This window comes from Homarus americanus, unplaced genomic scaffold, assembly GCF_018991925.1.
Source record: "Homarus americanus isolate GMGI-L3 unplaced genomic scaffold, GMGI_Hamer_2.0 scaffold59232, whole genome shotgun sequence".
In the NCBI taxonomy this organism is placed as follows: Eukaryota; Metazoa; Arthropoda; class Malacostraca; order Decapoda; family Nephropidae; genus Homarus; species Homarus americanus.
This window is the reverse complement of record NW_024717214.1, coordinates 632,204-657,693: the sequence shown is the minus strand read 5'-3', so window position 1 is coordinate 657,693 and position 25,490 is coordinate 632,204. Positions and strand designations below refer to the sequence as shown.

Genomic DNA, 25,490 nt, shown 5'->3' with positions numbered 1-25,490 from the left:
CCTCAACTCCTCTCCGACTTCCAGTAAGAGCGAGTGTGGTTTTTAGGCTTAAGGTTTTGATCTTATAAAATGTCAGACTAAAGTTAGCAGAATATACATTATATTGCTTGAATCCTTGCAAGACAGCGAATAATTTTAATTCAGACATCGTATATTTTGCACAAGAGACAAAAATGAATCACCTGTATCACATTACAGTAGTGATTTATGAGGTCTAGTGTATATGTACGTATATATATAGTGATTTAAGGGAGATTTAGGAGTGTTTCTGACTTTACAAGATGTCCCAGGAACGTAACCCTCAAAGTTGCGAGTCTACTGTATATTGGAAAATGTTGATAATTTTGGTAACCGCGATATAAAAAAAATCTTTATATACGTAAAGTTGCTACATATCCCGACCCTACTGTATATACACCCCATAGTTTACACAAGAGATAAAAAAAAAATCCAACCAAGCAATTTTTTATTTTATTTTTATTAATTTATTTTTTTACGGGGATTAGCCCACCTGGGCACAGGTCACTGACCCACATCGGGGCCTGGGGATATAGCGAGATGGTCTTAATTTATGGCCATCGTTAAAGCGGAATTTCGCTGAATGAGTCATCGTTTATCGAGATTTACCTGTACATTATATCTCTATTAACTCATCCATTTATCAACATTACTCCATTCTCACTGGTCATAAACCTCATTCCACTTTATACCTTGTCTCATTGAGTCCTCTCTTCTTCATGATGGATCCAAACTACATAAGTGAAATAACATTCTAAGTTTACCTGAAACAGCAACTGATGCGTGTTGGATCCAGTGAGTGTTGACATCTGCCGGTAGAGGACACAGAGACACCAATACTTCCTCTTGAGGGTTTACAGCTGTGTGGTAGCGTTCAAGTAACATGCAGCTTTCCTGGCATGTATTCAGTACCTATTGGGATGTCATCAGTTAGTACATCTTTAAAGTTAATCCATACACAGCTAAAATTATTCCGAGAATTCTGTCTCATACAAATTAAGATCATCTTTGTCATACAAATTATAAATACTTAACTTTTTATGTATCGGTAATATTGATATATGAAAAGGATAAGGCATGAAACTATTCACCTATACAGTATCTGATTTTTTTTTTCATGATGGAAAACAAAACTCACTGAGGTGAAACTGCCATCCCAGGTGATGGCATCAACAGTGTGTGTGCGCACAGCTTCATAGTGCAACACAGCATTACACAGCGAGGCAACTTCTTCACTCCTCTGCAGCAACTCAGCTACACCACTTAATGCTATTTCAACACCACTGCTAAATTCTTCCAGTGCCTTTACAAATGCCAGTAAAACACTAAAATTAGTGAGTATACTTGACAGTATAACACAACATCTTACGAAATCAAGATCAAAATAAATTAAGCTGCTACTATTAAACCAAATGTCTTGTGATTCCCTGACATAAGTTAAATCCTGCATTCTTAAGATAAAAGAAATGAACTCTATGGTTTAATTTTGTTATATCTTGTAAGCTTTTCCCCCCACTTAGATGAAGGACAGAAAAAACCAAAGGCAAACACAGACTTTCTCTTCATTTGCAGTTAATACACTCACTCCAGCTGCTTTAATACATGTGATCCACTACAGTGTTCGCCTCCCATAACACAGCTCAAAAGTGTCCATAATTTTATACCAGTTGCTTCATGTCAAAAGTAAGATTGCACAAAGAGACTCTCATACTGTAGCTCAATTATGTAACTTGACTGACAGATCTAGAAACCGGGGTCCTTTTACAGAGGAGCACAGAAGAAAAAAAATAGATCTAAATGTTGATAAAGCACAGATGTCAAAAGGTTAACAATAGTTGGATCAGTACCTGGGGTTATAGGCAAACATGCTAAGGAAAATTATTAATGTTTGTGCAGAAAAAAGTTGTTTGGGTAAAGATAAAAGATAGATAGGTAACTACTATACATACATGAGTAAGTTAAGGCAAGGTCAATGAACTTGTGTGAGATGATGTGTATAATAGAAGATTATTAACCCCCAGGCACCAGGTTACAGAAGGCATATCCCCCCTTCCCCCCACGGGTATATTCAGGAAAATTTAAAAAACAAATAAACAATTCTAATCCTACAAAATTGTCATGCCTGACATAAACATTAAAAGATATACTTTTCCTCACCACAGGTTGACAACACAGGGGCCAGGAAGGGTCGACAATGCACATGAGGAGTGTGTGTGTGGGTGGGTGGGTTGAGATTGGCAGTACAAGGTAAAACAACACTGACTTGTAGGCAGTATGAGGTAGTTGTTTTATTATGTTATTACTATTTACAATTACTATTATTACTGTGAAGTTCAAGGGTGAGATCTCTACATTATAAAAGCTGAGAAGCTATTGAGAATGGAGACTGGAAGGCTTGCACGTGTGAGGGAGTCAAGGATAAATGTCTACTTGGCAACATAATCTATCCAGGCTCTGGTGGCAATTCAAACAGTACAGTATTGCAAAATTACGAAAGGTCAAATGACATGAACCAAAATCATTTAAGGACACATCATATGATGTGAACCGAAGCCTTGTAAGCACAAAATAAACACAAAAGTATTTACTTGTAAAGTTAGGGGACATTTTGAAGTCAATTTGGTATCAATAAAAAAATGGATTATAACTACGAGAATATCAAGATTAAATTACCACTAAAAATATTAAATACAAGTAAACACAAACATACCTTGGCAATTGATGGGTTGGAACCAGCAGCCCATTTGAGACGCTGTTCAACATTTCCCGTTAGATTAGTGTATTTCTCCCGCAGTTCAGAAACATTCTGGTGTAAAGCAAGAAGTTTACTCACACTACTTCTTAAATCTCCAAGAAGGGCACTCCGACCTATGTATGAAAAAAACAAAAATTAAGTGCTATCCACCTTGGAAAGGGTACAGGAGGTACTTATATAAGCATGGAAATATACAATAGTCCCTGCAAATGTTGAAGGTTTCCTACAAAGTACTGTTAAGGCAAACCCCAATTTATGAATACATAGTTTATAAAAATTCAAAGTATGAAAAAAAAGTAAAAAAAAAAAGGGGGGAGGGGGGGGGCTATGATCCAATTTACACATGAACATAACTAAAGTTCAAATTTTTGGCCATTTTTGTTATTTTTTCTTAAGTAATAGTGAACATACTGTATGCTAAAATATAACATCTTTTTTACTATTAATAAGCTTAATTATTTCACAAACTTAATTAATTATTCTCCAACACTCGCATGTTATAAAAAGTCTACAAATTAGTTTCTGATGTGTCATCATTCTCCTACAATCTCCAAATAGCTTACTATCAAACTCACAGAGAAGAAGTAGACTTGTCTCCACCAGTAGTCACCCAGCCAGTAACCTGACTGTTCTATTTCTCCTCATTTACTCTCATATTATATGTGGAAATTAAACAAAAGGATTTTTTTCATAGGAATACAGTAATATCTCCGTTAGCCGGAACCCCTCAAACCTGAAACTCTCCAATTGCCGGAATTGAAATTTTCTTGGAAAATTCCGGAGATGGGGGGATGTTTTTCTGCGTTTGAGAGATGATGTATGGGCAATTTATGGAACTTCCAAGAACATTTTACCGTTACCCGGAAAATTCCGGGAATGGGGGATATTTTTCCTGGTTCAAGAGATGATGTAATGGACAATTTCTGGAACTTACGAAAAAAAATATTCCGTTACCAGGAAAAGTCCGGGGACGAGGGTTTTCCGGCTTTGAGAGAGTCGTCTTGTTACGCGGAAATCTTTCATTTCCGGAAGTGCTCTGCACCAATTGTTCCGGCTAAAGGAGATATCACTGTGTCTCAGGTTTTATACTGAGTCTAAGATCAGGAAGAATGTGACCTGATTTAATAAAAATCTGTACAGTAGGTCTGAAACACATTGAAACCATTGTACAGTACTCACAAGTTAACTTTTTATGAGATATGGAATGTTAAGTTGGTTCCCCTAAAAAAAATTCACCTTGAGCATATAATATTTGGTTGCTTCTTATATCTGAAAGTAAATTTTAAAACTTACTTGGTTGTACAGGAGGGGCAACAACACGCTGCTTCAAAATGTCTTCGTAGTGCCACTGATGACCGAGGTGTTGAGCAGTTACTCTCTGGTGAGTTGTCCGCAATCCCTCTGCCTCAGCTTCCCAGTGTCTGTGGCAGTGTCAGAGTTTTTATTTAATGTACAGGACAGTATTCCAAATAAAGTAAGAAGGTTGATCAAATATTAAACTCTTATATTTTTCTTTTTTGTCTACCAAGCCTTTCCCTGCTGATACAGTAAAATCTGAACTAAGACAAAACATTTTCTGTATTTTTTCATAAAACACAGTAAACAAACCTGAGGAGCAACTTTTTTCGGACAGCGTTCAAGTGGTGTGTCAGTGTGGTGGCAGCAGAGGCGGGAAGAACTGGGTCCAGGCCATGCCGAGTCATACAGCATTCTAGTGCTTCTTGAACTACTCCTTCTAAGCTGACTCGACCCTCTGTACCTACGTCTCGTGCCTCTATGTAGCCTGTCATACAGTAAAACTACAATAATTTGTACCCCCAAATTCGAAATCACTTATAATTTGTAATGCTTTCCTGTTACAAAATATATATTACAAATTTCATATTTGGTAAAATTTCCAAATATGAGATATTTGAAATACGTATTACGATATATATACAGTCTCTCCTCGACTTACGACGGGGTTCCGTCCCGACGACCAGGTCGTAAGTCGAAAAGGCGAAGATAATACATAAAAATTTTAAAATGGTTGTCACTTTTTCTCCTCAGCACCACGAGAACTCTCACTTTTAAGCTTGCCAGCCATTTTAAAGGGAATTACAAACGAAAATTTTGTCAGTACACAACGCGATCACTAACGTTGGGACTTGAAAATACGTAATGTGAAAAATATTTTATATAACCATGGCCGTCGTATGTCTGGGTTGTCGTAAGTCGAATATGTCGCAAGTCGAGGAGAGACTGTTTATTAAAATTATCGTAATGCGTATTTGGTAAAATTTCCGATTATGAGAGACATTTTCGAATATACTGTACAGTATATGATGCACATGTTGCCTTGGGATGCAACCACCGACCGCCCACCTCATTGTAAACAATTACTCAAAGTAAAGTTCACAATTTTTTTGTGGCTTCAAAGATGTTAAATGACATACAGCCAGCCTCTTCACTCAAACTACGTATCTAAGGCATTTGGAGAAAACATATACAGTTGCCATATGAATACAAGCCAGCATCAGTCAATTCTGTTACTATCTACCAGAAAAAAATTATCTTTGGAAAAACAGCTTTCTCTAAAGTGCTTTCCTGTCTACAGCACATTTGTGAGGGAAATTATCAGGTGAAGGAAAGAGAGCAAACTTAACTAATGGTAATTAAAGTAACAAAAACCTGTCCAGATAAAACTACATATTAGTACAGTACAGTATAATGCTATCATGAACCACTGTACTCACTAAGTGGTATGGTTATGTCCATCTTGCCAAAATAGAATCAGATATTTCATAAGCAACAGTTCATTTGCAAATTTAAATGTAAGTACTGGTAGAGAAATTACCATGTGGTGATGATTTCATCAAGGTAGTACTGAACCTTAATGTAAGTATGAACATAAAAACATACACTGTCGTTACCAATATCCCTTAATAAATACAGTAAGTGTAATTCTAATCCTCAAAATACCTTACTGGTTTCAGGAAAATATGCAAACAATTATTTTTTGCAGTTTTGAGTTAACTGAAGTTTTCATGTAGCTATCAAATACTCGTAAAATGCAATAAAGCTGTTATATAGTTTGAATCATTAATGGTATTAACAAATATACAGTAATTACAAATGCTGGTTAATGACTCAAGATTTAAACTTCTGCAGACACTAATTAAGGCCATATGGATAGACATCGCTCCTTGCAATTGTGATTAATTAGTAAAGAGTTAAAAATAAACATTACAGCATGCCCAGACAATTTGCGAATATTTAATTCACAGTCCTTGATTATTCGCGGATGACACCCTGGATGTACCCAAGAATGTCTAAGGGTATTTTTGCGACCGGGATAGGGAGCCATTCGTTCTAGAGACAGTAATTTCTTTTACCTGTATTGTACAGTATATGTGTGTGCATAGACACACACACACACACACACACACACACAAAACACATACCGGTACAAATAAATAATAATGGCAAAATCCTCTAACAAATAATCAGAAACAAGAAAACGAAAATGTATTAAAAATGCGAGTCTACCCTCAAATCAACTCCGTGCTTTGTTAATAAAGTTTAACAAAGCACGGAGTTGACTTGAGGGTAGACCCTCTGATTTGTCCCAAAGTTAAATGTCCCTTTGTTTACCTGGCATTCTCATAAATTTTCGATGGGGGATCAAATCAGATCACTTTGCTCATACAAACAATACCCGCTTGTATATGTAAGGCAACCTGCAATAAAAAAATATACGGCATATACAATTTTGTTTCCCATTCAGTATTCTTAGCTGTACACCAAACATGCATCTAGTACACAAAGGATATACTGTATATGACTCATAGTTTTGCCTATACCCCTGTACAGCAAATGAGTTGCTTGAAACAGCACCTAATTACTTACCAGTCACATTTATCCCAAGCTTCTGGCTGTGCAGTAAGAGTAAGTGAGTTGCCAGGTGTGAGGGAAGACCCAGCAACAGGAGGGACACACAGTCACTGGCGTATCGACGAACAATTCTTTGGAGTCGTTCTTCATCGCACAAGTTATTTTTGTTCCTGTTACCTATAATGGATCACTGATATTAATTTTAAGAGGTCACTAAGGCAGACCTTATACAGAGATAAAATGCCACAAAAAATACTTAATTCATTGATAATATTGATGACCAACATTTGATAAAGTTTAATTCTGTTGAGAACAGACATTAACTTAGCACAGTTTGGGTTTAAGCATAGGAGGGTGACAACAGAGACAATATTTATGGCCAAAACAACTACATGAGAAATATCTAAGGAACTAGAGAAATCTGTTCTTTGCATTTGTACAGTTAGAGATGCCTTTCTATTTTCTATAATGTGGTCTTCACTATAAAAAAGACTTTCCAGATTAAAGAAGTATACCATAAACTCTTAAATGTTTAAAGTAGCTCTATAAATAATAAAAAACGAATACAGCGTAATCACTTTCCCCCAACAGAATAATGAATACAGCAACCATTAATCTAAAATTAAAATAAGAGTTGTATTCAAGTTGAGGATATTTTAATTGTCAAAGCCTTTACTGAGGCTTTCCACTCTTGTTTTACACCATTCCTCCTTCCCATTCTTAAGGTTTCTGAACCCCTAGATCTCTCCCACATAAAAATGGGAGATGATGGGAGATAATAAGTAAAAACAGAGGATTGATTCTCAGTCTGAAAACCATGAAATACAAAGAGGATACACAAAACTTCTAAAGCATCCTATACAAGACAGCCTCCTATGACAGAGTACCTGTACTTACTAGATGGTTCATCTCTCTTGAATGAAGGAGAGGACTGATATGCAGTGGTGAAAAATTCAACAATGGTCTGCACCTTCTTCACACGCAGCAAGCATCGTAGTACTTGTCGAAGAGCTGGATCTTGTAAAGGAGCCTAAAATATATTTAGACAATGTTAATAATCTAATTACTGTATGTAAAGTTCAGGGGTTTAAGTGCAATACATTACTGTACTACATCTCTTTACATAATATAAGCATTAAGCAATCTCCGGGTAATTTTTTCAAGCTTTATTTAAAGTAGGAAGACTTACCATTATCTCAGCAGCTTCTCTTGCTGTGTCAACCCTAGGCCAGGGCTGGGGAAGAGGAGCATGACTCACAGCATCCATCAACTGATCCAACTGTGTCTCTACAGCCTCAAATAATAAGTGGAAGCCCATAAGGAGCATCTGCCCTTGGCTCATATCTGCACTAGAAGATGCACTGTTGCTTCCTCCTGATGTGATTTTTTCAATGACTTCAATTAACTTGTGATGAAGTGCTGTTGCCTCCTGCAGGGCATCCTCATGGCGAGGCTGTGCAAATGGCAAAATGTTATTGAATAAATAGTAGATTCTTGATATAGGAGATTGAGTGATTCCCAACCTTTTGTGGGCTGCAGGCCACAATTATTACAACAATACAATTAAGTGGAGGGCTCCAAGAATTTTTTTATTGTCTAAATTTCTATAATTTGCATCACCAACTACAGTTCCTGCTCTAGTTTTACAACAGTTTGAGAATTTAAATAGGTGAGGAAGATTGATGCACCTCCTTACTGTAAATGTGGGATCATCAATTTTTTTTTTATACTGAGAGTGAAGACATCTTACAGGCATCATGAGGATCATTAGACGGAGATGTGTGGTGAGTTGTTGACAAAGTGTGGCAGGCGGAGTAGGAGCACTGGACACAACAGATTGAAGTTCAGTGGCCAAATTAACTACAGATGGCTCTCCTCTCCAGAACAGTCGCACGCCTTCTACGATGATAATTCCACTTGTGTTTAAGACCAGCTCCTGTAAAACCACATTAATACTATGAAAAAAAAAGCAACATATATCAATCTTCAGTTCTATTAGACTTCAACAAAAGTTTACTTGGATGTACAGTATGCAAATACAGGGTTTTTACAAACAGTTAAGCTGAAGTTAACCATGAATAGGGGATGGATGGTATTGTATATCCTTATTCCTCAATCCACAACCTATAATTGAGTCATCTGGCTTCGTTGCATTTCTAGAAAACTGCATATGGTAACATATCTAGCATTTCATACAAAACCTTTATATTTTGTACACCAATATTTTCATGGTTTTACTGCAAAACTACAGGTATAAAGGGATCAACATATAAATGACTTTTAAGAGAGCTAACAGTCAACACATACATGAAGGCTGGCAAACACATCATGAAGGGCAGATATGGCTTGTATAACAGGTGTCTCTTGAGGATATGTTGGTGGGGAGTGTGTGGTGAGGAAAGTCACCAGCTCCACCATCCCACCGAGTGTCACCATACTCTCTCTTAACCACCACAGTCCTCCGATGGTTAAGTCTACTAGACCCTCTCCAGTACCAGCTGCAGTCTTGTCTGCACGTAACCTATTGCAACAAAATAACAATCATCCTTTCAATTATTTTGCTGAAGGAAAAAAGTAACGAGTGGCTTGAGCATTCTTACACAGAATGAAAACCACATCAAGGGAGCCACAGATGGGAACATGAAGAAGAATCATCAAACTGACATTATTACATGAGTGTGAAGCATGATCTCTGGATGCCCCCGAAGAAAAAAAATAAAACATTTTAAATAATATGCTTCAGTGCAATATGTGGGGTGAATACAATGAAATGACTGGGAAACACAGACTAGAGGAGTACAAGTGGGAGTGAAAGATTGGTTTACAAAAAGTGTATAATAATACAGAAGTTGATTGTAAGAGGGAAAGAAAGGGCCAAAAATAAGATGGAAGTAATGGGTGAGGAATGCATTAGGATGGAAGTTATGGATGAGAACTGCATTAAGATGGAAGTAACAGGTGAAGTATACTGTACATTCAAAATATAGGTAATGGTAATTGCATTCAGGAGGAAGCAGTGTGTTTGAATCATTAGGGGGTATGGCCATCTAATGATTTTTGGTGAAGGGTATGCCACTGGTGAGTGCTGCTAGCCTTTGTGAGGTGACCAGACCTGGGGGGGGGGGTCCTGTTGTGAGGGGGTGCTAGAGCAGTACTGTATACATCTATTGCAGTGGTAAGAAGAAATGAAAGTGAATGAAATGTTATTATTACAGTATTACTTCTATTACCTCTCTATACAGAAATAATTGGTGAGCAGCCAGTTCAGTATAGGGAGGTTCTTGGTATAAAACTAATCCAAAAAAGTTCATCCAATACTGAAATTTGTTTGGTATACAGTACAGTGCAGGTATATATGAAAAAGTTTGGTATTTTTAGTCCAGATAAAATGTCACAGAATCAGGTTTCTTTGTTATATATAGTTTGGTAACACAAGACAAACATATTATACAGCGCCTGTATGAATTTATCTTGTGTTTATTAAGGTAAATAGTTTATGCTAATTTCTATAATACCTAAGATACGAGAACGAGTCCCAGTCTGACTTAAGTTTAAATAATAAAAAAACATAAAACAAAGAAAACCAATGGACTCCATCAAGAATGCATTGCCAACATTGTTTGTTTTGATTTCAGTTGATCAAAACGTAGAACACAACTCAAACATAACACACCTCATCAATCAGCTGTGTCCTGTGAGATGGCTTCGCATCCACCTCACATCATATCCACCAAACATCCACATCATCTTCACTATACACCCACAACATCTTCACTAAACATCCACATCATATACACTACACATCCACATCATATACACTAAACTTCCACATCATCTCCACTAAACATCCACATCATATGCACTACACACCCACATAGTCCTTGAGGTTTAATTAATAATCATAGGTTTTATGATTTAGTATGAAATAGTAAATTCAATTACTGTACTATCAAACCATACAAGCTTTAAGAAACCCCAAAACACCAATCTCTTAAAAAAAATAATAATGTTTACTACACATTATGATACAATTAGATAATATGCAAAGAATGAGTACAAGAAAAAAAATGGTTAATTGTTTGTGCTCTTTGCTGTAAAATTCTTTCTTGTATTAATGTATTTTCAGACTCATCAGATATGTCTAACTAAAAAAGAAAAGAGAAAAACTATACAGAGTACATACCTGGCACTTGTGAGCTGTGTGAGGGAATTAAGGAGTGCACATGTCATGGCTGCCACTCCTGATATTCCATGGTCAGTTACTAATGCTGATATTGCCAACGATGTCTCCTGAACTGTGTTCACCACGACACCTCTGTCATTGAGGCCCTCAGCTCTCATTCTTTCATAAACCTGGTGTCAACAATAAACTGTTAATCAATGGCAACATACTTTTCATTTGTTAACTAAAGAGAAAGACAAATATTTTAAAAGATTCTGCTTTAATGATACAGTACAGTACATTACTACAAAAGAACCCAGGGAAGGATTAGTAAGCTGTAATACATTTGGATTGGGACACTAACTTACTTAATGAGGTCTGTTTGTAATGTACAGTACAGTATGCTACAGTTCTGCAATGTCACTGTGTGACAAGAGGCTGTAAATAGTAGAGACAAACTCACACAGGAACAAATAGAAAAAGGACTCACTAATGACCAAATTAGTGAACATATCAGTTGTAAATCATTTATTTCATGTTTAAATCCTAAATTTCATTTTTCAAATATCAAATAAGTTGATGATAAAGGGACTCATAAAAGTTTATTACATTGTACAATACTGTATATTCTTTTATGGTTTAGTACATCCTCATTTTATGAAGTTTACTGTACCATTAAATCATACATCAGAAGTTAGTGTATGAAATTTATGGATTATCTAATGTTAATGCTTATAATGGTACAGTACAGTAATATATTTTCGATATTACAATATCATCCCCTACTTTATCCAAGTTCTGTGTCTGATACAAGGTACTTTGTGTAATACATACTTGAAAAAATGTACAGGCAGTTTCATATTACAGTATGAGATACAAATTCAATAGAGGTACTGAGCCTTTCATCATGGTAACCTATCACCTATGATGTTGAACTTTAACCCTTTCGCTGCAATTCCCGCACTTACCATCTCATTCTGGCTACCGCCAGACCATTTTATTCAGCTAATGGGAAACCTTCCGCAGCCAAAGGGTTAATATACTGTATACAGTACAAACCTTTTGAATTTGGGAGCTAATTTGCAGGGCTTTGTTGTGAAGTTCCATGTCGACACTACACACGTGGCTCACTGTACTGGCATCTGGAGCATCTGTGTGACTCTTGCTGATCACCATCTGAACACTAAACAAATATATAATTCTCTTAATCTTTATTTATTTTATTAACAGAAACACGTGTATACAGTATAGGTATTTCTACTTGTTGCCTTGGCTTTCCTCTATTTTTCTGTACTGTACTTCTCTTGTTTAACTATCTCCACTCAGTAAAGAAAAAATACAAAAACCGTCAAAATAAATTTATAGACCTTCAAAAATTATATCATTACACAGATCAAAGTACATGAGTTACACACAACCCCTTGTACACACAAAAGGTTAAGGACATCAGTTAATTTCAAATTATAATCCTTTAACTTTTCTTTACAACTCTTTAATTTTTTTTATTTTATTTAAACTATAACTTTCTTAGTTCCACAAATAATAAAATCAAGATATTTTGATGATGGTATCATAATGTTATTAATGTGCAATACTGGGCTTCAACAACTTAAATCACTGACTCACTGAAACAACCTCTATGGTTGGATGACGCCTGAATCTTAACTTCTTTACTTTGTGAATAATGTCAATGACTGAAGATGAGGTAGCTGTACTAAATACAACACAACAAAAGAAAGAACCAATAGTATTAAAAAATTCTGTGTTTGCTTTTGCTTTCAGCCACTTGCATCATAGTAATAACTGACTTGCAGAGATGAGGGATAAACAAAACCTCCACAGGTAACTATCTGCTGCATTTATCTTATGAAAAGGTATGTAAAAACATAACATGACATATGCTGTACATAAACTTAGGGAAATCTTATATCTATCGTATATATTAACTGTGAATCATGTTAATCTTAGGAAAGTACTGTACATGTAGATTTTCTTCAGTTTTTAGTAGTTTAGGAAAGGTAATATATTTCTGCCTTCCTCTTTATTATATCACATTAAGAAGGTCTGACCCTGCAGCTCAGTGGTACAGCATTCCTCTCAGAAGTAAAAGTTACAGGTTTGATTCATGGACACAGTGGAGGAATTGGTTTCCTCAACCCTTGCACATTCAGCAATAATATGAATGCACCATCAAGTGTACTTGCTGATGGTTGAACAACCTTTTGGTGAATGAACAAACATGCTACCAATGTGGTGGGGTAATTAACTAGCAATATAATGTGTTACAAATTAGAGGATCAGCCCTTGGCTTACCACCCTGTATTACAACAAGAAGCCTGTAGAGAGAGAGCGAGAAAAAAGGGGGGGTGAGGAGCACTTACTTATTCAATGAAAAATCTTGAAGAAGGGAGGCGAGCCATACCAGCTGCTGTGAGAGGCGGTGGCGTGTTAAGTGGTCAGCAGGGTAATTGACCCACACACCTCCATATTTAATCAGCAGGTCTAGACTGCTACTGAGGACACCTTGCACTTGATTTATCACTTTCCCTAACTCAACTTTGAAGAAAAGAAGGAAAAACTCTATGTATTACAGAGTGACACAACTATGAAAGGTGATATCAGCAAACATGGAATAGAGGACAAATATTTCATAGAAAGAAAAGTTAAAAGGCTTCTGAAACTTTTCAAATTAGTGAATTATGAGAAGTTAAGTTCTCATCCTTCTTACTGTACTCATATTGTCATTTTATCACAAATAACCTTAATGCTAAACTTAACTAACAATTTCCAATCCACTATCTTATACACTATGAAATCCATTTGACTTTTATAGTACTCCTACTGTGTACTGTATATCCTGCCTCCCTCCCTCCCTCTATTTCTGTGAACTTAAGATGCTTTTCTGGTAGTGACAAAATTTTATGTGCACCTGTGTACTGTATTATGAATTACAGTATATGAAAATACAGTTGAAACCACTGGAGTGTGAGGTTATGTGGATGGACTGCTTGTGTCTGGTATGGTGCAGTGGGGGAGGGGGAAGAAGAGGCAGTAATGTACTCTTAAGTTTTTAAACTGTGGGTATACCCTTGCTTGTAACTACCTAAAGGAAACAAAAAACTATTAACAAAGCTTCAAACTATGATTGCAAGACTACAATCACCTATCAACCACGTGCTTTATTCAAAAGATCATAAAGTGGAGTAATAAAGGATTTCTCAAACTAACCTTCTGTATGTTCACATTGTGTGGCCAGTTGACTTTGACCAGCCTTGGTTAAGAACTCATTTACGGGTGCCACACTAGGCTGGAGACTCCCCATGCTGCTGACCTTTCCTCGCCACTCACCTGCCTGTCCACTTTCAAAAACTCTAGCGGCAGTCTGAAAAATAGAACACATACACATGCTGCTTAATATGTGAAAATACAAATGTTGCTCAAAATTAGAACAAATATAATGTGTTCCCAAAAACCAGGATAAATGTGGAAAAAGCTTAACCCTTAAACCCAGGGTGATGTTCCTGAACGTTCTTAATTTTCGGGGCACATTTTGAATTTCCAGGCTGGAGGAAATACTTTGCATGGGATATTTATGTACTTGGCAACTCAACTCATGTGTATATGTCTCAAGACTCGTGCCTCATGGTTAATTACCCACCAGACATTGTGAGGGATGCACGTCCTTAGACCACTCTGATGACCCACCTCACTCCTCCACACCTAATCGCAAGCGTAGGCAGTGAGGACAGTAGTGCTGTTCATCAAGAGTTGCTTTGCTTGATTTGAGTGGCATTGCTATAGTATTGTGTGACGATGACAATGATGAGGAGGAAACAGGACCTAGATGATGTCGAGTTTGCTGAGGCAGTGAGGACAGTTAGACCTACAGACTGGTTCTCCCTCCCCTCCCCACCCGCCACGACTTGGTGCAAGGAGTGTGGAGTTAGTTGCCTTGTGCATCCCATGCTACAAAGACTTCCACACGATCAAGAAGTTCTAAATTCAGTATAAGTACCGTATTTCATGGCACATAAGATGTCCTAAGGGCAAACACATAAAGGGAATATACATTTCTTTGCACATGAGTTAGCTGGCTCGGGGGAGTAGGTGGCAGCGAGGCATGTGGGGTAGGAGAGGAGGGGAGAGGGGGGACATTGCTAGGGAATCGGCGTCCCAACTAGTCTTTGTTACTATGGAGAAGCAGGGACTATATGCAAATGGCGACTGTGTTAAAGCTTTCATTTGGGTTTTATTTACTGGTTTGGCTATGGAATTTTTTGTTGTAACTTATTTATTGGTATTATTTTTATTTATTCCTCACAATAACTGGTACTGTATATATTATTTTACAAAAACTATGGCTACAGGAGGAAAATCCACACAAAAGTTTTTTCATAAATACTGTGCATCTTATGCCGTAAAATACTGTATTTATGTAAATAGTGTATATATTTGAAAAAAGTGATAAGTTTTGGGCTGCCTAAATATTCCTACTGCTCAGTATTTTATAATTCTGTTGAGGAAAATATAAATATTTTGTGTTTTGTAATAGCTTTACTGTATGATAGAAATATGACTTAAAAAGGCCTTCAAGTAAGAACTGTGTGTAGCAAGTGAGTGTCAACATCACTTCCCGCTCACTGTGGACTGTGCGCAGTAGTTTTGAACAAGACAGCTTTCATCACTCCACACAGCTCATCAACACTAGACAACTCTCCAACCATGCTACAATGAAATTTGAATGCAAGTACCGCACATTCTTCTGGTGTTTTTCTTATATTGATTAACCCGGGGGGTTCGGTGGGTCTTACAATGACCAGGGTCTAAGGGTTAAAATCAGAATAAATGTACCGGTATGAACTGGTTATCAGAAGTTATTTCTAAGACTATGGAAAATTTTACCCTTTTTGTAATTTTCTTCAAAGTAATAATGAAAATATGTTCAAGCAATGCAGTCTTTTTACTCAGACACAAATTTGTGAGGTCAGCCTGTAGCACTGTGTACTGTAGGATTAATTTGGGGGATCCAAAATGAGGTTCAACTAACCGGAAAATCTCTTTATCTGGCACTTCTCAATCCCTGTAGGTGCTAAATAACTAGGATTCTACTGTATATGAATTAATTTGCTGAAAATTTCCAACCCTGATAATGAGTCTGATACTGTATATAGTATTGGTAATGGGGGTTATATCCTAGGGTTAGGGGAAATTCTACTTCCCTCTCCTCTCCTTTCCTTCAGTTTCTCTAAGATGTTTATAAATGGGTTATTAAAGCACAGAATTATAACTTTGTCTTCCTTATACAAAAAATTCCCCTCATAAAGAGACAGACAAATACACATAAAAATTATTGGGAGTATAAAAAAGGAGGGGGGGGGGATGATGGGATCTTATAAATATTTTAAATGAAATTTAATTTCAAAATAAATCTTTATGAAATTGAGTATTGCTGCCTATGGTCAGAAATCTCAACCCCTCATGGTCTTTTGACACAAATAGCGTTTACAAATTCATCCCCTCGCAGTCGGTAATAGGAACAGTTTTTCCATTTTAGTTAACATTGGGTAGAGTGATCCAGACCCAAATTGCACCCTTAGAGATACATCAGCTGGCCCACAAGGCTAGTGGGAGGAACTTAGGTGGTTGATAGGTCTGATCCACTGTTCCAGCATTTCTGCTTATGGGAGGGGTTCTCTCAGTGTGAGATACAGCTGAGTGAGAGGGGTTAGCCCAGGACAGGAGTGCTCAGCAATGCAATCTGCATCAAAAGACAATGAGAGGATTAAGGTCATAAAATGATGTAATCATCTTACCAGGTATAGGTTGTGCCACTGCTTTACTTCCAAGACACGGGCATTGACAAGATCTTTGGCATGGTCAATGGACTTCTTCACCATTGAGTATTCTTCATAGCGAGGTCTCAGACTGTATAAACTATGTTGTGGGTTGGCTTCTGCTTCCTGTCAATAATGCAATAATTCACTTAAGGGGTATTCCAACAAGGATTGGTGCACTTTATTATAAGCAAGACCCATTTCCCTACACTATCAATAAATGTAATCAGCAGTTATGATGCAACTTGATCTTCCTACAAGTTACACTTAACATTTGTTATTTAATTCATGATGGTATTACTTGTGCATGTGATTTATCCTACTTATATAAGTTAGCAAAGTTTTATGGCACAGAAATGTTTTGTGCAGTGCATAATAACCTTAAGCACTGCCATTAGGTGATGTCCATCTTGTAAGTTGGCCTCTGCTTCAGCAAGTTCTTCATGAGACTTCTGCCACTCACCAAGACTTCCTTCCACCTCAGGGATTGCAGCCAATACCTCCATCCTGAAAGAAGATGTGTAATAGAAATTAATCTAACAAATTAGTACATAGAAAAGGGACTCAAAAGCTGTGCAACATTACCATCGTCACTATCTCATGGCCATTTTCCATGCTTGCACGACTTACCGTATAAACAGTACTCGAGTATAATTTAAACTTTTATGATCAATTTTTTATGCAAAAGTAGGGGGGTTGAACTATATTTATGCATAGTAATTTTGAGGGGTTACAATTCATGCATTTCCCCGGGTCATTTACAATAGCTACCCGGGACATGCTCGTAGTAAGGTAACTTTACCAAGCTGTGAGGTGTTATGGTAATTTTTCAACTCGTAATTTCGAGTAGATAAAAATTATACAGTATTCTTCATTTTTTTTACTCAATTGTATGTGCACACAATCCTACATACATATTATGAAAAAATGTAAAATAAATAATTTTCATAAGATATACAATTCTTTGTGTGTGAGTTAGGAGGTCAAGCTGCAGGAGCGGCGGAGTGTGTTGGGGGGAGGGGGTTGCTAGGGTGTCGGCTGCATTGCTGTGGTGAGTGTTGAGGAAAGCAGCTTTTCCTTAATGGTTTTAGCTGCATTTTTTCATCTACCATAGATTGTATACAAATGTTTTTTGACGCGGCATGGTTTATGAATGCTGAGAAAGGAGGTACAGGGGGGCCCCCCAAATTCGCAGGGGTTAGGTTCTCAAAATTTCCGCGAATCGCCAAATCCGCGAGCAACATTTTTACTGTCGCATTTTTAATAAATTTGTTTCCGATTATTTGTGAGAGGATTTTCCAATTATAATTATTTGTATGTGTTTGTCTACACACACTCACATATTTACAATACAGGTAAAAGAAATTACTGTCTCTAGAATAAATGGCTCCCTGTCCCAGCCGCAAAAATGCCGGCAACTTTAAAACTACCCACAGACATTCTTGGGTACATCCTTCAGCCATGTGACTTACCATGTAGCCAGTTACATTACATGTGCTAATATTCCTTATGTTTTTATTTGTAATTTTTATTTGTTTTTCAGTATTTTATATTTATAATAAGGGCATCAGACTTGTTATTATAGCCACATCCCCTTAGCCCTCCCCCTGCCAGTCCAGGCCAAACTGTCAACTATGTTATGGTTATTTTTTAACTTGTAATTTTGGGTAAATATACTGTACAGTCCATAATTTTCTTATTTTTTTTTACTAAGTTATATGCACACACAATCTTATACGGAACGTGAAGAAAAAAATAATAAGGTCAAACCAAAAATGGAATAAACATTCTTTGTGTATTAAGAGTTCACACTAAGCATACAGGGAAAGTAAGGGATGTCAGCTATTCTGAGCTGTCTTCCTTGTGTAGTGTAACAACGAAAATTTTTGTCGTCCAGAAGCCAAATTGGAATACTGTAGAGTAATTTTTTGTTTTATTTTATTTACTAGCATAATTTCTTATTTAGTCCTCATATTTACTGGTATAAATTATTTTATCTTATTCCTCATTGGAGTTGATAACTGGCGGGAATGCAGTTTCAGAGTTGGTAACACTGTGCACGGCATCAGCTGTTGTGGTGATGGTCACAGTCAAGACTTGTTGGTGTGGATCTGGTGTGTTGCTACAAGTTAGGTTTAGGATTATACCCAGTACAGGTATTTCTCAAAAGCTAGGGATAAATTATACAAGAGATATATGAAAAACTCAGGATATTTTTACCAAAAAATCATTGGTCAAACTATACACTCGTATAAGATCGGTTTACTGTATACATGAATGCAGTATATAAGTAATCTCTCTGTTAGCCAGAATCTCCGGAACTCTCAAATTGCCAGAACTGAAATCGGCCCAAAATTTTTTCCGGCAAAATTATCTCAATTCCAGGTCTGTAAACAAATGTTCCGGGAGTTCAGAAAATTGTTATCATCTGCCATATCATCACATGCCAGCCACATGGGTGGGAAAACTGCTGCCAATTTTATCAATATTTGATGACATTGTGGGATTTTATAGTCATAAAACTTTGAAACTTGTTTACTTAAAACTATGTTTTGGTTAGTTCATCTGTGCGATGCTAGACGCCTCATATTTACTACACCATTATACGTACTGTTAATCAAAAGAATTAGAAATAATTCATTCAGTTTTAAAATCTTTATAATAAGAGTACTTATGAACTTTAAGTTTCAACATGAAGGTGAGCTCACTTGTTGGCTATCCAGTCAGCCTTCATCTCTGCCATCCTGACAGCAAACATGCTAAGGGTGAGGCCACGCTCAAGCTGCTGCCGACTTTGCCGTGCACCTGATACTAGTGCCTGGTCACCACCGTACACAGCACCTGGGAAAATGATGGGGAAAGACTGGAAATCATATTATCCCCAAAGGTTATACCTTTAAGACATCCAGTTTTACCTACACATCAAGTCATCAATAACCTATTTAAATTTGAAGATCATGTACTGTATGCCTACAAAAATTTAATTTAGGGAAAAAAATACTGGGGATCACTTAAAAACATATCTTAAATCTCCTTGCCATTTATGCTCCTTCAGTGCAAGTAAACAAGTTATGAACAGAAGTAATTTAATTTCCTACCAGCATATCCTGATTCACTGTCTGGTGTCCAGTCTACTAGAGGGTCATATATGAATGCTTCCAGGAGTGTTAGTAGTGTTTCTCTCCCTCGGCGCATAGTACGTAACACTTGTTCACAAGCACTTCTGAAGACACCCTGAAGTATAAAGAAATTTTATCACAAAACATTAGGACAAAAATGTGTATGAAAAAACCATGTTGTAGGAGGGTCAATTGTATTACTGTTCCCTTACGTACATACACCCACCCCTCTCAGTCTGTTATGTAGTTCTGACACCTTATGTACAGTGATCCCTCGGTTAACGAAATTTGGGTTTACGAATTACCTTCCATAAGATTCTTAACTTCGGTTAACAAGCATTCCCTCGATTAACGAATTCCTTACGAGCGCCCCTCAACATGTTTTCGCTTGCACACTAGCTGTCAGTAATCGGTTCTAGGGCTTAAATTCCTTACTATTTGAGTAAATATCAAGAAGTTTGCACTATTCAATAATTTTAAAAGTCTTATATTAACATTTTTAGTCAATTTAACAATTATTTAACATAATTTAAGTACTGTACAGGGAAACTAGTTTTTAGTGCACCAAACAGCCTGTCACCACACCATACAGGTGTCAGTCTCTGTGTCTTTTCAGTGGAGGTAACATCTTGCTTCAGACTCTCTTCAACATAAACGCTTTTTTTCTGTGTTTCCAGTCAAATTATTGGTCATTTTGAAATTTATTTTACATATTGACAATATATAATGCAGTGCAGTGTTGATTTAAAGAAAATAATCTTGAATTACACCAAGTAAACTAAAATTTTATGGGTGAAATGGCACCATGGGGTGACTTCTCTTCCACCCCAATGCCTTCTCTTCTCCCTTCTCCTCCACCCCCATTCTAATTCCCATCATCAACATCATCATCATCCATGAGCCTTCTACATACACACCTCAAAATAAGTGTACTTTTCTACATTTTTTGTCGACTTTTGGCAATTTTCTGTGAGCTGAAACCAATTACCCAAAAACCCATTGAAACAATGGTTTTGGTTAACAAATTTTTCGGTTAACGATCGACCTTCTGGAACGAATTGTGCTTGTTAACCGAGGGACCACTGTACAGAACATATAATTTCTGAGTTTAAATGAGTACCATACTTTCCTTTCTAGCTCATAACTTTAATATACAGGTATTCATTAACAAATTATATTAAAGAGGTTTTGTCTATTTTTCCTTTTCTTCTTAACTATTAGAGCATAAGGAATTACCTGTACTGTACTGTATTTCACAAAATATGTAATTCACTGACCTCAGTTCCGGTGACCCCAAGTGCTGCTTCTATGTTGTGAGTCATCCGGTAGGGAACTTTTTCTGGCACACGGAGGTTCTTGCCCTTTTCAAAGCACACATTGTAGTCAATGTGGACCACCTAGAAGAAAAATTATGGATACTATAAAGAGAGAAAAAATTTCTTTCAGATATTCATTACTGATAAATACTGTAGATATTAATTCATTGAAAATGGAGTATTGTACAGAACTTTACAAATGAATATAGGAGAAATGCTGGATATCTGTGCTGGTTAACATCTTTTTTAGTAAATATTTAAAAGAAAAAAGTCATTTACCTCTCCTGAAGTAAGATTGACAAGGACATTATCCAGATGTCTGTCTCCAAGCCCAATGATATAACCAATAATAGACATGACTGCTGTTGAGATGGAGTATGTCAGTGTGAGGTGCCACCAATCTCCTGCACTTACACTGCACATCCACAACTCTCTGTGATAAAACATAATAGACCATTATAGATTTAAACAAAAACTTCATCATTATTATCAACAGTAGCCAAGTGTCTTTTAATATAATCCACAACAGTGTTCAACATGTGTTTAACCATATAATGGCCTCCAATATAATAACTGTACTGTATTTTATAAAAAATAATATTTATCCTATTTCAGTTTAACAAATGTACAAGTTATAAGAAAAATTTGTTTTAAAAAAGAATTTAATTTTATCAAAATTAAGAGAACCAGACAATCTTTCCAACAGACAAAGCCTTCACACTCAGTGCATCTCCAAAAGCATTGAGGGAAGGCAGATTCTACCAAATGCTGGCAGCAACATCCATACCAACTGCACAACCAATGGAGTTTATTCACAATCGTACCATCAATAACAATTCATCAGATGTTATATTTGATTAAAATCTGTTACATTATCATGTATGGAAAAAAAAATACAAAAACTAATAATTATGATACAAATATTTTCACCATGTATAATATATGAAGTTTCATCAAAAAGTTTATGGACAGATTTATTTTTTGCTAAACTATAGGTCATACAGTTAATCATATTTATCACCTTAAAAATACTGAAGTCTTCCCTTGATTATACACAGTGATTCCAGGAATCCTGTCATTTGTTAAAGCACCTCTGGCACTTTTGGTATGGCATTCAATTCTTGCATTATATTTTTCAGTTCATTTGTATCAAGCCACATCTAGACTCTTAACCCTTAAGCCCTGGGTTAGGGTGCTGCTGGCAGTACCCTTCCCACAGGGATAAATCGGAAAAAAAAAAAAACACGGAAAATAGGTGGACGTTCTGGAACATCACCCGGGGCCTAGGGGTTAAGGCATTTCAGATTATCTAAATAAAACAAACTGATTGCCTTTGTGTTCTTATGGAATTAACTCATTGTGCATTAGGCCTAATAAGTTCTGTCCTGGAACTTTTGATCAAAGCTTGACTATCTATAATATTAAGATCCATTCTTGATAAAAAAAAAAAATCCACACAGAGCAAATTTTTGTATGAATAAAACAATATTCTACTCAACCAGTGAAGGGGAAAACTACCAAACATTAAGTAACAGCAAGACATCTCACCTAGAGAGCAAATTTGAAGGGGTGTCTTTGATAAGATCTTTCAGCACATCTCGCATTACAGCCAGTGGCCATTCTTTCCGGTTATCTAAGCTAATACCAGCTTCCTGCAGGCGAGGAGTCAGTTTGTTGTAGTACAATTCTGAGGGTCGCGGAACCTGTGGTGGAGCTGCAAGTAGACATTGACTGATTAAAAACAAGAAGGTGTTCCCCAGGTGAGCACTTGGCAAGAATTGAATTCCCAATACCTGTAGTCATTCAGAAGTTTGTAGCATTCAAGGACAAAGAACAGAATAACCTTATCAAACATTATATATATCTGGTAATAAGTGGCAAAATTCTAAAATTTTGAGTCTACAGTGCTTCTTCTTATGTGAATCATCCATTCTGCAGATCATTGTAGGACCCGTTTAGTCTTTCTCATTTCCTTATTCCCCTCCAGCAAGCCTTCCTTTGTCATGAAGCAAATTACAGTAGAACGTCGATTTAAAGCGACACCCACAATTATGAACAATGTTTTAATTTTAAGCGAATCTTTCCTATTTTGCAAGAGCCAATCTGGCGCATCATATTTAAAATTTTGCGCCTAATGTTTCTCTAGGCATGCTACACTGTCCTAAGGGCAAAGCTGTACTGTACATGTACTCAAAATAATGTACTAAATAATTAATAAAATTTTTGTTTCGTGCAAACTATAGCATGTTTATATTCAAATTAATCACTATCTTATAAGAATTCCAGCAGTGTAAATTGTTTTCTCCCTGGTCACTTCTGTGACATTTTATAAGCAAAAAACATAAACTCAAGCTAAAGGGCATAAATAAACAAATAAATACTTCACTAGACCTTCGGCATCAACTGTCAAACATGTCACTGTCACTTCCCCCCCCCCCCATTTTCCCAAGAGATAAAAATTTTTGCTCTATGTAATAAAATTCTTAAATTAAACTAAAATTTGTATATCTAATGTGAGCTATAGCATGTTTATATTCAAATTAATCATAATCTTATAAGAATTCCAGCAATGTTAATTATATTCTCCCTTGTCAGTTCAGTGACATTTTATAAGAGAAAAACTTAAAATCACTCTTAAGAACAGATAAATAAGCACTAGACCTTGGCATCAGCTGTCAACATATCACCTTACCTCACCTCCCTCCCTCTCCCCCCCCCCCATCTTCCCAGCCAGTAAACAGACCATTTCACATCCCTTAATTTTAGCTGTGTTGATTTATGAGTGTTTGTTTTAACATAATACTACAAAAAACAATGTTTTGTTTATTCTAGGAGATGGGCTGAGGTGCATCTGAGTAGACTCTCAGTCTATTTAGTATTTTGCATTTCTTTCAAGTCCCAAACTAAATTATTCCATTGAAACAACACTTCGATTTAGTGCGAATTCGGTTTAAAGCGACCTCTCTTGGAACGTATCTCTGTTATATCGACGTTCTACTGTAGTGAACTCAAGAAAAAACACAGCCTTTTCCTATATGTACTGTAATTCATTCTAATTGTCCAAATAATAATCCTAAAATGGTTCAACTAAGACAAAAAATATAGAACAAACCTTGAGGGTGTATAGACACTGCAGAGGAGTGAGTCTTCAGCAACATGGCATGAGCTTCACGTTGTTGCCAGCGCTTGTAGAGACCAAACAGAGGTGTAGCACTACCAACCCACTGGATAAGCCCTGATCGTGGTCCAAGTGGCACCACCGAGTAGTAACGTGCTCGGTAAACACAATCTTTGCCTCTGTAAAACGAGACGAAAAGAGTTTATAGCAATAATTTGGTAAAGTTTTCAAGGATTACTGCAAGCTAAAGGCTAATAAATTACTTGATTTTACAAGTGGAAGTTTAATATTCCTTGTTTTCCATTTTTTGCACATATTGGGGTAGGTGGGGGGATACTTAGCTGCCAATTAATCCCTTCATTAAGGGGACACCACTTTTAATATTTTACCTGGCCCACGTTAAGAAATACAAGTCAAATGTAATTGCTGTAGTCTGGTACTGATATTTTTTACATTCTTGGAGAAAATTAAATAGGATTAAGAATGACAAGCATAATTAATAACCAAACATTTTTTTTTTTCAATTACAACCTTCTTTCTGTCATCATGCTGCTGAGTGATCTGAATCAAGAGCACACACAGGCTTTCCCTTCATTTGCTGTCAATCATTCTAACTACTGTGCAAGATGTCTTCTTCTGTGGTGTCCTGTGTTCATAACATGGCCCCAAGTTACCCATCTGGTTTATCACCTTCACTTCATACAAACCAGCATCACTCAGCAGAGCCTTTTGAAGATGTTTAATTCTTTTTCATAATAAAATATTTCATAGAATTTTCCTTTGTGCTATACTGTGCATTTTCCAAGTTTTCGTGCAAAGATCCATGCCTCCATTACAAAATCCACCATGGAGTCAACACATATTATTGTGAACAATTATCTTTGAATTACTAATACTGTAATACAAAAAATTCTGATTGGTCCAATTCCTTCACTTTTTTGTTTAATATTCTTACCTCTGATTTTTTGCTAACATGGTGTTGACAATCTCAAGAAACTGCATGATACGCTCGTCTAGATGCAGGTCCTCCAAACCCTTAAATAGGTAGGTGTACCTGGGAAGAAAAATATCTTTAGATCACTGCACCAATATACCGTATGTGTTGTCCTGAAGAAAAAATAATAACATTTATGTGTTCTTGCAAGGCTGCACGCATCAGGAACTGGAGAGGGGATAAGGTAGGAGGAGAAGTATACCTGAAGGTTTTTCACTGTGTTATCTTAACTTTCATATAACACAAAGCACTATTTCATGATAACAACACTGAAATCCGACCGGTCACTTGATAGGCTTAC

The 25,490-nt window shown here is 36.6% G+C and overlaps 1 protein-coding gene across 1 annotated transcript in view; it reads right to left on the bottom strand.

Annotated features, from left to right (window-relative positions):
- LOC121858838 (serine/threonine-protein kinase SMG1-like) overlaps nucleotides 1-25,490 on the bottom strand; it is an 80,060-nt gene that overhangs the window by 5,725 nt on the left and 48,845 nt on the right. The window contains exons 39-61 of the mRNA XM_042355487.1: nucleotides 25,151-25,249; nucleotides 24,190-24,374; nucleotides 22,626-22,791; nucleotides 21,357-21,510; nucleotides 21,039-21,158; nucleotides 19,741-19,876; nucleotides 19,351-19,483; nucleotides 17,023-17,149; nucleotides 16,622-16,768; nucleotides 14,037-14,190; nucleotides 13,190-13,364; nucleotides 11,868-11,991; nucleotides 10,830-10,999; nucleotides 8,954-9,167; nucleotides 8,397-8,582; nucleotides 7,836-8,099; nucleotides 7,544-7,676; nucleotides 6,662-6,823; nucleotides 4,382-4,556; nucleotides 4,067-4,194; nucleotides 2,729-2,886; nucleotides 1,157-1,321; nucleotides 783-930 (exon numbers count right to left, since the gene is read on the bottom strand). Of these exons, the coding sequence (XP_042211421.1) occupies nucleotides 783-930; nucleotides 1,157-1,321; nucleotides 2,729-2,886; nucleotides 4,067-4,194; nucleotides 4,382-4,556; nucleotides 6,662-6,823; nucleotides 7,544-7,676; nucleotides 7,836-8,099; nucleotides 8,397-8,582; nucleotides 8,954-9,167; nucleotides 10,830-10,999; nucleotides 11,868-11,991; nucleotides 13,190-13,364; nucleotides 14,037-14,190; nucleotides 16,622-16,768; nucleotides 17,023-17,149; nucleotides 19,351-19,483; nucleotides 19,741-19,876; nucleotides 21,039-21,158; nucleotides 21,357-21,510; nucleotides 22,626-22,791; nucleotides 24,190-24,374; nucleotides 25,151-25,249 (3,623 nt within the window). The remainder of the gene's footprint in view (nucleotides 1-782; nucleotides 931-1,156; nucleotides 1,322-2,728; nucleotides 2,887-4,066; nucleotides 4,195-4,381; nucleotides 4,557-6,661; nucleotides 6,824-7,543; nucleotides 7,677-7,835; nucleotides 8,100-8,396; nucleotides 8,583-8,953; nucleotides 9,168-10,829; nucleotides 11,000-11,867; nucleotides 11,992-13,189; nucleotides 13,365-14,036; nucleotides 14,191-16,621; nucleotides 16,769-17,022; nucleotides 17,150-19,350; nucleotides 19,484-19,740; nucleotides 19,877-21,038; nucleotides 21,159-21,356; nucleotides 21,511-22,625; nucleotides 22,792-24,189; nucleotides 24,375-25,150; nucleotides 25,250-25,490) is intronic.